This window comes from Chiloscyllium plagiosum, unplaced genomic scaffold (assembly GCF_037043375.1).
Source record: "Chiloscyllium plagiosum isolate Xiang-an unplaced genomic scaffold, Cpla_swu_hap1 HiC_scaffold_6, whole genome shotgun sequence".
Lineage (NCBI taxonomy): Eukaryota > Metazoa > Chordata > Chondrichthyes > Orectolobiformes > Hemiscylliidae > Chiloscyllium > Chiloscyllium plagiosum.
Window position 1 is genome coordinate 2952986 of NW_028270144.1, and position 11589 is coordinate 2964574.

Sequence of the window (11589 nt, forward strand, 5' to 3'; positions counted from 1 at the left end):
AGGTATTTAGCAAAACCCATATCAAAGGAAGGACGTGGTGGCATTGGAAGGGGTCCAGAGAATGATTACAAGAATGATCCCAGGGATGAAGGATTTGTCATGTGAGGAGCAGTTGTAGACTCTGGGTCTATATTCAGTGGGGTTTAGAAGGATGCAGGCGGCTCTGATTGAAACTTACAGAATAATAAGAGGCCTGGATAGAGTGAACATGGAGAAGATGTTCCCATGAGTATGAGAGACTAGGACCTGAGGGCACTGCCTCAGAGTGAAGGCCCGATCCTTTAGGACTGAGAAGAGGAGGAATTCCTTCAGCCAAAGGGTGAGGAATCTGTAAAACTCATTGCCAAGTCACTGAATGTATTTAAGACAGAGAGTTAGACAGGTTCTTGATGGGTAAGGATGAAGGCAGGAGAATGGGATTGAGAAGCACATCAGCTGTGATTGAGTGGTACAGCGGACTCTATGAACCAACTGGTCTAATTCTGCTCCTCTACATTATCTTCTTATGGTATTAGACCTAGGGCCCCAATGTGAGTCTAAACATTTGAACAGAAGGTTGAACATATTCTGAAATAGTTCCACATTTTATTTGCTTTTAAAACATCGTCATGCATAAAGCTGAGGTGTGTTGTGTCACAAACCAAACAGGAGTCATCAGCAAATGAATTTCACGTCATTTAATTTTGTTTACAACATATTTGAAGAAAATGACAGGGCTCAATTTACAACGTTCTGACACTTCATTTACTCATGAACCATTTTTCGTTACAAAGCCCTGCACGTAATTCAAGAATATGCAGGATGACATAATTAGATATTGAATAAAAATACTTCTGTCACATGACCATGGATGCTCTGCGCATACACCAGGACTGCAGCATAAATATCAAAACATAAAATATTTAAAAATATTTTGTAAATTAAATCTGTTCTATAGAAATATAATAAATAACATGTATAACATTAGACTAACATTGAACATTAGAAATAAATTATTTCAAACAGTACATCTGTTTATAATAATTGGAATTATTCTTCAAAACAGTATTGTCTAGAATCATTAAAAAATACTTTGAGGTTTTTCTTATATTTGTTGAATATGGTTTTGTGGTTAATGCAAGTCCAGCAAATCATTGCTTTTGTTGATGAGGTGATGGATCAGTTAAAGACAGGGAAGATCATCTTGAATACGTCCCTCTCTAACAGCCCACCCAATAGTTGATCCTGTGCACCTGAAGAACTCGCTGCTCTCTGATGTTGAACAGAAACTCAGTAGATCCATGGAAGAAATAAATATATCCTGCAAAATGGAATAGCTGTTAGTTCTACCCATACACTGAAACAAATATAAATGGCTCTAGTCTAGAGTTCAGAATTTCAGTTCAACTCAAACCGATTGAATAAAATTATTTCCTCTTCAGAAAGCCCATAAAATTACACAATCAAATTAACATACTCTTTGCATCATCTCAGATGGATGTTTGGCACAATCATTGGCACAAAATCCAATTTTGTCCCACTTGACAATCCACAGACAAAAAAACTCAAGCAAAGATGCAAATTCACACTTTCCAGCAGGGGTCACTGTACAGCAACTCACAGCTGTGGCTATACCAAAAACATTTGGCCTAATTGCACAGCCAAATAGTATTGTCCAAACTCAGATCCCACGTCTGCATAGACAGAATCAACAGGAGCTTTTCTGCTCTGTATGATTCCTGTATCTATTGGGTCAATTAAATGAACATTACAAAACTTTGTACGGTTATTACTCTACACAAGAAAATTGCATTTTATCATTGCAAAGTTTATCTTTGCATTTAACTGAAAAACAGAGGGCAAATATTTTGACTATCTCAATAGTTTATTGATTATTTGCTTTTAAATTTACCATGTTGTGCAAATGCTGCATCCACTCTCCCGGGTATTCCTGGCCAGTCATCTGCTATCAGGCGTGGGGAATCTTCATCCATCACTCGTTTCCTTTCATCATAACTGGAAAGAGACGCATATTCTTTATGTAAACAGTGACGTGTTGGTGATGAGAAACATTGATGAATATTTACGTTCAGAATGAACCGTTACCTCCAATACTGGTCTCCTGCAAAGAATAGAGTCTTTGATGTCTCCGCAATATGTACAGCTGCATCGATTTTCTTGACGGATTTCGGAATACCGAATCGGTAGATGTACTTTGGATAACCTGGCATGATATCGTAGCCATTGATGGCCCAGTATTTTTTCCCTGTAGGATTACAGGAAATCGATTAGCATCTGCACATTAATAAATGGTGTTCATTTTTCAAACCTACAATCTCCTTATGTGTGCATCACATCTCAACTGAAAAACCTGAGAACCTTCCATGTGATGGGGTCTTTCCCGAAACGTCGATTTTCCTGCTCCTCAGATGCTGACTGACCTGCTGTGCTTTTCTAGCACCACTCTAATCTAGACTCTGATCTCCAGCATCTGCAGTCCTCACTTTCTCCTGAGAAACTTGACAGCTAATCCTCTTCTGATAATGCACTCACATTAATTTCTTTTTGTAAGACATACAATTTGAAGAAAGTGCTTCTATTGACTGAGGAAGCTCAGCCCCCTGCATATGGTATGATACATTGCCACAGACCCAATCCTAAAGGAGATTATCATTTCAAAATCAGGTTTTGCGATTTCTAATCTCAAAACATGTACACTAAAGATATGAAATGAACTCAAGCTTCAGCCCTCTCGCACTATATCCTCACAGAATCCTATTCCTATGTTCTTTAGCAAAGAAAAGTAACAGGATCCAACCTTTAATAACAACCAGGAAGTCCCTCTCCTGGTTTTCATAGGCCGCATCGATCTGTGCAGGTAACTTTGGCCAGAATGACCGAATTAAAGTCAATTCAACCTCAGGCAGTTGTACATTTCTCCTCCAGAAAAACCTAATGAATAACAATGATTTATTCGAATATATCAAAATTTAGACAACAATGAGAGAAATTCTCTGCATTTAACATGATCTTTGTCCCATTTGTTTTCTTTTCTTTAAGGTGAGGTCACCTCCACGCCTGAGAACATCACCCATTTCCCAACAAACAACACAAACACAGGAGGGAGGGTGAGGTCCTTCCTCAGCCTGGGCATGGGTGACCTTGGTTGTCAGAGGCTGGGGGCCCCTCAGATACAATCATCTTCTGAGTCCAAACCGATTTCTTGGTGGGATTCAGTAGTGTGAAATCTTCATGTGAAGTGTGGTGTTATTGAAAAACAAGGGCAAGGGAGGGTATTAGGTTCCAGACCTCACCCTGCCTCTACCCAACTGCCTCCAGACTCTGACAAGTGACAGCCCCCAGCAATTAATTGCATTGGTTGCCATGGCTATCCAGTTTGGAAACTAGCCAGCCTTTTGAGGAAAAAAAGACAATTTGAGTAGGTGACAAATCGAGGCCTTTAATTGATAATGAATCAATCACTTGATTGATGGCCACTCAAGAGGGTTGGCCAGGGATCTTCTCACTCAGAAATTGGATGGTTTTAGTGAGAGGGGGTGACTTTCCTTCCAGGGCTAAGTATTTGCCCTTCTTGCCACCTCTCTCACCACCTTCAGGGATGGGTAAATCATATCATATGCTTTCTATTACCAATTTGTAAATTTTGCTTTCAAATAATGTATTTTAAAGGTGCATGTCATGTCTCAAAAGATTTCGCTTTCCCAAAGCTAGGTGGATACCGGTGGCAAGGTTGTGTGAATATCACTTTTACTTCATAATGGTGACTACCCTTCATTCATTCTAAAGCACCACAAGACATCCTGAGCTGACAGACAAAAAGATGAAATCAGTCTAGGCTCTTGTTAAATGCTTTCATTCCACAACCAGCTACTGTGACCATGTCACATTCGCCAGGCTGAAATGGTTTTCATTGTTTTATCCAACGATGTATTTTGATTTGAATTGTCATAATTTCTCTAGATCTCAACAGAGCAGAAACCTAAGGTTTGCAGAACTACAGGCAGAAAAAACCATACTGAAGACTGAGAAGGTCAAAAGACAGGAATGATCACCAAATAATTTGCAAATACCTTTGGTAAAACATTTACAACAAGAGAAATCAATATTATACCAATATAAACATCAATAAAAATATTGTGGTATATTCAAAACCTTGTAATACCTGTCTTTGAAAAACATCATTTCTCCCCGAAGCCCAGCTACTGCATCAAAGGACAGGTTTGGATTACATTTCTCTGGCGTCTGTGGTGGTGGTGGTCTGGGGTTTGGATTGACTTTATTTGATTTCCCTAATTTAAAGTAACCACACATATTACTAAACAATGCAACACAAGTATTCAAGGCAGTGTTAGTAATTACACACTAAAGCAGATTAATACTCACATTGAATTCTCATTAAATGACAACTCTACTGTATATGGTTTACAGCACTGTAATGATTGGAGGTTACAGATAATATCAGTCTAGAGGGGAATTTATCCTGGAGAGAACAGCCAGTGTACTAAACAAGTAGGAAGAAGAAAACTTCTTCAAAATTATTTCTAAGGCGTCGGGAAAACTGCAGTATGTGGGGAAAAAGGAGGAATTAAATTTATATCATTTCTCTTGAGTTTCCATATGTTGTCCACTGAACATATCATAGATGATTGCCAAATGACCTATCTTTCACAGTGTTATGGTCTAGCTCATTGTGAATAAATTACTGTTATAAAAATAATTCATTTTTACAATGCAATAATATCTTAAGATGTTATCGCAGTGATAGAGGATCAGCTCCTTAATAATCTATATTATTTAGGAAGCAATATTTCTGTGTATATTTGAGACGTGAACCTACCATACAGAGCCTGGATTCCTTTGACATCATCCCAAGAAAGGCGAAACTCATCCATACTTGTATATGTGTAGGTCGGGTACATTAATGCACCTGGATCACGAGAGTGAGCCAGTCCGAGTGCATGGCCAAATTCATGGGCAGCCACAAGGAACAAGTTATAACCTAAATGAAACAATCACAAAGCAGCCTGTTTAAAATCAATTCCAACACATTTATCTCTGCTGCTCTTTAACATTACCATAAATAAAGAGCTGAATGCTATTTGAATGGAATATGACCAGCATATTAATTTAAATCCTGAAATCCATGTAAGCATCCTATACGTCCGCTTATATAGGAGTGGTTCAGATGTCCCAATACTTTAAAGCATTTATAACACTTTTAGAAAATTTAACATTAGCAATTGTAACTGGACAAATATTTAGAAATAGATATCAGTCAAACTGAAAAGCTTTACTAAATTTCTAATCCAATAACATTTCTTGGTGACAAAAAATTAAGGTTGCATGTATATGGGTATATGTTAAAGCAAGGGGAAAATATTGCTAACATTAACATCATCAGCTACCAACTTATATAAATAGCTCTTCAAATAGAAACATCCAATTAATTTTTTTACATTTTCTCTACTGGATCACTTTAATAACTCTGATCAGTTTATGTACCATTCGACCCCATTGTCCAGGTCTCATCTTCATCGAAGTGTGTGTCACCCCCAATGCCTGCTGCAGGGGGGAAAGCATGGGCCAATAATCCATCCGCTCCATCAAAGGGATAACTATCACCGTGTTCTGGAAATAATGGAACAAAGAATCATCAGAGTTCATACTGAACTTGTGACTAGCTGGTAACATGCCAATTACAATACATTTTAAGATAAATAAACTTGAAATGCCAACATTTCAATGTTCTTCGATTTTCTCTTCACACACCTATCAGGTGAACAATTTGTGAACTTCATGACCCAAGCTGCCAATCCTGTAGGAGAATGCCAATCCACTTATCTACTTTCAAGATACCTGCCTCTGTGTGAATGCCGCATTGCACCTCACTAGCCACAACGCAATCTTCAGAACCTAGGCACTGCAACTGGTTAGTCCTCCCGTTCAGAATGTTCCACCATTCAATGAAACGTAGACTAATCTGCAAGCTAACTCCACATGTCAGTATCATGGAGTCATAGAGATGTACAGCATGGAAACAGACCCTTGGTCCAACCCGTCCATGCCTACCAGATATCCTAACCTAATGTAGATCCACCTCCCAACATCCGGTCCATATCACTCCAAACCCTTCCTGTTCATATACCCATCCAGAAACCTTTTAAATGTTATAATTGTACCAGCCTCCATCACTTCCTCTGGCAGCTCATTCCATACACGTACCATCCTCTGCATGAAAACATTGCCTCTTAGGTCTCTTTTATATCTTTCCCCTCTCACCCTAAACCAATGTCTTCTAGTTCTGGACTTCCCTATCTCAGGGAAAAGACTTTGTCTATTTATCCTATCCTTGCCTCTCATGATTTTATAAATCTCTAGAAGGTCACCCCTCATCCTCCGACGCTCCAGGGAAAACAGCCCCAGTCTATTCAACCTCTCCCTGTAGCTCAAATCCTCCAACCCTGGCAAAATCCTTGTAAATCTTTTCTGAACCCTTTCAAGTTTCACAACATCTTTCCGATACGATGGAGAAACAAGTATTATATCTCTTAAAAGATTCGAGCAATCTCAGATTACAATCTCAGGTTATAGTCTAATGCAATATTTACCTTTGCTTGTTTTAAGAAATACTTTTGTCCAGAATTGCTGCAGCCACACTCAAAACCTTCACGATCTTGCTGATATTGGTCGATTGCTTATCACAAACTATATGAGAACTGAAATCATCTTATCTTTGTTACATGTTGTGTTGTGTCCCACAATCAGTATGCCTACATACTCATAATACAATTGCTGTAATTTGGATGTTACGGGAGGGTATAACAGTCTCTTAGTCGAGAGTGGGGTGCTGGAAAAGCACAGCAGGTCAGGCAGCATCCGAGGAGCAGGAGAATCGATGTTTCAGGTCTTAGCCCTTCATCAGGGACTTTTCCTGATGAAGGGCTTATCCCCGAAACATCGATTTTCCTGCTGCTCGGATGCTGCCTGACCTGCTGTGCTTTTCCAGCACTATCCTCTCTGATCACCAGCATCTGCAGTCCTCACTTTCTCCTATAACAATCTCATATTCCATCTCACCTCACTTGAAGCATGATCCTCTGTGCAACCTAAGAGCTTACTGACATCCCTGAGCAGTGTAATGTTTTCGCATTATTCTCAGGTGTGATAAATGTCTCTTTGATTCTTCAGTAGCCTGACAGCCACACCCAGTTTCTTATGAGAGACTGCATAACCATCACTGCATCAGGTGCAGTGCATTCTTCTAGAGGTAAACTCACTAACTCATTACAAGTTTCCCTCATCTCTAGATTTATACTTTGTTTTCTCCATGTTGCAGCTGCTCCTATAAGACGTATACAACATTTCAACACTTTCCTGATTATTAACTCAGCCCATAAAGTCTCCATTATCTGCTTATCTTTTACTATATCCTGACTAAACATTGAGACAATTTCTTTCACACTATTCCTGCCCAGCTACAATGTCCCCTAACTTTCTTAGAGATGTGTCAATTCATTCATTTAATTCCCAGTCTTGCCACCCTTGCAGCCATTTAGTAGTGATTGCTATTACATTATAATTCCCTGCACTGATTATTAAATCATTACTGTTCATTTTGATGTCTATCTAAAACACACTAACTTGGCCTACGCGCCCAATTTGCCCATTTGTTTCACTCACGTACATTTCTTAAATCTCTCTCCTGCTTTAATTATTCACACCTAATAACACCCCATGTATGTGCTGGGCACAGCACAATTTCTGACTGTAACTCCCACTCTCTTCACTTTTCCCCATTTTCAGCCTCTTATTTATGTGACCTTTTATACTGGAGTCCTTCCTCCACTTCAAGTTCTCTTGTAACCATTCTATTTATCCTTTCCTCTCGGGCTTACTGGCAGCTTGCTTCCAGCCTGGGCCAGGTAAAGCCAGCCCTAAAGGTACAAAGATTTTTCATTTTGACATAAATGCCAGTGTCTCAAGAAACAGAATCCCCTTTCCCACACCTCTCTGCCAGTCAGATATTTACATGCATAAAGTGCTTCTCCGTTTGTATTTTTTAATGCGTGCATATATTCACAGAAATTTAAATCATGGTAAGTGTGTGTCTTATTTGTCTTGAGTTATACAAAATAATTGAGGTCTTTATTTCCAAACTTGACCAAAAGTCAATTAATCTTTTGATACCTTGAGCTCCGAAAGCGATCATAATATCAGCTTCTCCTTCGTAGATTTTTGTGAAATTTAAAGGTGTGACATCACTCCAAATCTTAAATGCATTCTTAATTGCTTTATTCACATCCACGGATGAAATGTCTGGAGTATAGTTTAGAATTCTGTATTGAAAAGAATAGGAAGTGATATATTGTGCTTAATATTCTGAAGTAAAACTTGATGCAGCAAGGCATTGTAAAGTATATAATCAGATAGACACGCCCCTGCTTCAACTCAAAACTATCATGTGTTGTTGAAAATGATAACGTCACACCAATGGCAATGAGAGCCTGGTACACCAGTGAACAGCCAGGACCATCTTCCTCTTCCACCAATAGGGCTTAGAACTGAGAAAGGATGACAGGGAGAATGGAAGACATAGAGCCGAACCAGGTACAGAAAAGGCAAATAAAGAAATGGAAAGGTTGGACCAAGCAGGTAAGGGGAAAGAAACAAAATGGAATCATAAGAATTTCAAGAAATAGAATCAAATTTAGCAATTCTTTGATAAGAAGAATTTACTGCATGAATGAATGAGCCTGAACAGATGTAATTGTTCCTGTCAATTAACACTGAAATTGAGCAGTAATTCCATAACATTATCCCAGAATTATTGGGATACTTATGAATTGTCAGCTTTAATTTTTGACGGTGAGTTTAATCAGTACATCACATACAAATCCAGAAAATTCTTTAAAAAACAATAATGCTATTTCCATAAGACAGATGATAATGTAGCATGATCTGAGCATCCACAATTAAATTGCCAACTTATTTGTTCATTACTAATAATGTATGCTGTTAACACTCTCACTTTTTTTGAGCAAGTTTTGGCCCAATCACTCACGGAAATAATGTCATGAAATATTATAAAAACTGTTACCTGTATGTGATATTGTTTTTCTTCCATTTAATCTTTCTTGGAAAGAGATTGTATTCAGCAACATCGGGGACTCCACATCGAGGCTTTTCCATGACTTCCATTGTTGCCAAATCCAGATTCCCAGTTACCCGAAGACCAAAAAATTCTTGCATTTTCTTAATCTTATCTGATAGGGACCTCTTTGATACATAGTTTTCCAGCTTTCTTGCAAACTTTGTTGAACTGTCTTCAAGCTTGTAAAATCTGTTCAAATATGTCTTCAAGAAAAATAAATATTCACTTTATTAAACTTGATATTAGCTGTGAAAGAAAAAAATGTTTAAACTTAAAGGGATCACAAATTTTATTTTGCTAATTGCACTCCACACCATACCTCTGCAAATTGCCGGTCCTGCTCATTTTTCTCCACTTCTGAAAGTAGTGGAACAGCGGAAGAAAATGTGACATAAAGTACAATAAATAAAACTGAAAACCAAAGGCACTTCATCATTCTGTTCTCAACTGAAGATTGAGAGAGGAAATTGTATCTCTGGCTTTCTCACTGTGGCTTTTATAGTGTTTTATTACCAATGATTTGTTAATTGCAGGATGATTCAGATGTGACTAACAGCTAAAACCACAGTGGTCTCATAATTGGTTAAGTGCAACCAGGAAGTCCATTAAAGGATATTCTTTCCTTCCTTCATCCAGTCAGTTATGCTTACTATATGCTATATACTTACTATGCAGCAATTTCAAACAATGTTGAAATTATCCATTATTGATAAATCAGTGCAAAGTGTCATGCTATCACCACACAATGATAAGCTTCTAGACTCTGCATTATTTTCTAACTACACTGGAAATAGAATGTTTTTTCTTTCCTGAATTATTACACTCAGGTTGACTGGGATACAACCAAATCTCTTCTCCTCATATTCCCAACAATAGCCAGGACACAATGGTGTCCAACAGAAAAATATCAAGGCTATTTTCACCCTTTCAAGTCCAAGACAGATAATCTATCCAGCCCCTGTCAGTGTCCTGGTGAAGCTGGTTAATAACATTTTGCATTTTGTCATATTATTCACTCACCCATGAAGTATTTGAACTAATTTATGAAAAGGATTGTAAAAAAAGTCAGTCAAACTCCTTACCCCAAAAGCTGTAAGTGAGTAACGATTTTACAATGAAACATGATTTTACTAAAGCCGTTCTGCACAGATTATACAAAGTTGCCGAAGAACTCAGCAAGGCCTCTTGCAACTATGTAATTCATAAAATAAGCGAGAATAAAATAAAACAGGAAAAAACTGGGCCCAGATAATTTCTGATTTGTCTTTGGTCTTCATTTATTCACAATGTTCAGAATCAGACAAGGATGCAAGGTGGGATCAGGCAACTGCATTCTGTGGAAAGGCTGCAGATTCTGAATGTGTTTCTGCTGGACACGTGAAGGTTGGGGTGACCATAAGGAACTATTCACCAAGCGTTCCTCATCAGATTCCAAAAGTGTGGCACTGGAAAAGCACAGCAGGTCAGGCAGCTTCCAAGCAGCAGGAGAGACAACGTTTCAAGCATAAGCTCTTCTTTTGAGCTAAAACCTGAAACATTGACTCTCGAGCTCCTCGGATTCTCCCTGACCGGCTATGCTTTTCCAGCGCCACACTTTTTGACTCTGATCTCCAGCATCTGCAGTCCTCACTTTCTCCTCCTTCCTCATCACATTCCCTATTCAAATCACCCTGGGCACATGAATAATGCTGTATATCCAGCAGAGGAAAAATACACTGAAATCTTCTGTCCGGTTCTATCTGTCACAACTTGATCACATTAGACCAAGGAAACAGTAAACTAAAAGAAAATAAATTACTTTTAATGGTTTCTAGGTGATCAAAATCCACAGAGGACATAAATCCACAAATGTATTATGTACTCTTTTGTTTCACAAAGTTTTCAACTTAATCAATGAATAAAAATTGTAATTGTTAAGATGTTTGTTGGACTGTTCTGAGGATCAAAAGTTCCAATTCCCTCCCCTCAAATTTCCACAATGATTGTTGTCTCATTACTACTTTTACATATCCTGGGTTTAAGCTACAGCGTGAAGGAGGTAATGATGAGGTGGATCAATGTTGGCAGTGCAGTGGATGCTTTTAGTAAGGGACAGTCCCACATGGCAGACTTTTCAAAAAAGTTAAAGCTCATGGCATCCAGGGCAATGTGTCCAACTGGATCCCGAGTGACTCCGCTACAGGAAACAAAGGGTAGTGATCGATGGCTGCTGTTGCGAATAGAAAGCTGTTTTAAGTGATGTTCCACAGGGCTCAGTGTTGGGATCCCTACTATCTGTTTTATACATCAATGATTTGGACCTGAACGTGAACATAAAAACTGGCTGCGTAGTGTATGGCAGAGCTGTAAGCTCCACCATGATATAGATGGGTTGGAGTGGGTAGGATAGTGGTAGATGGAGTTCAACTCTGATAAGTGTGAGGTCATGCATTCAGGGA

The 11589-nt window shown here is 38.6% G+C and overlaps 1 protein-coding gene across 1 annotated transcript; it reads right to left on the reverse strand.

Annotated features, from left to right (window-relative positions):
- Positions 1 to 668: 668 nt before the first annotated feature.
- On the reverse strand, positions 669 to 9608 carry LOC122550423 (collagenase 3-like). The gene is made up of 10 exons (XM_043691135.2): positions 9471 to 9608; positions 9098 to 9354; positions 8188 to 8336; positions 5503 to 5628; positions 4838 to 4999; positions 4163 to 4289; positions 2798 to 2931; positions 2086 to 2245; positions 1892 to 1995; positions 669 to 1300 (listed from the first exon to the last, which is right to left on the reverse strand). Exons 1-10 carry the CDS (start codon positions 9585 to 9587, stop codon positions 1200 to 1202), a joined length of 1437 nt encoding a protein of 478 aa, XP_043547070.1. The 5' UTR covers positions 9588 to 9608; the 3' UTR covers positions 669 to 1199.
- Positions 9609 to 11589: the final 1981 nt, after the last annotated feature.

Coding starts and splice junctions, on each gene's coding strand:
- LOC122550423 (XM_043691135.2), bottom strand. CDS start 9,587: ATGATGAAGTGCCTTTGGTTTTCAGTTTTATTTATTGTACTTTATGTC. Junction 8,337..9,097: donor AAAAACAATATCACATACAG/GTAACAGTTTTT, acceptor TTTTCAATACAG/AATTCTAAACTATACTCCAG. Junction 5,629..8,187: donor GATCGCTTTCGGAGCTCAAG/GTATCAAAAGAT, acceptor CATTATTTCCAG/AACACGGTGATAGTTATCCC.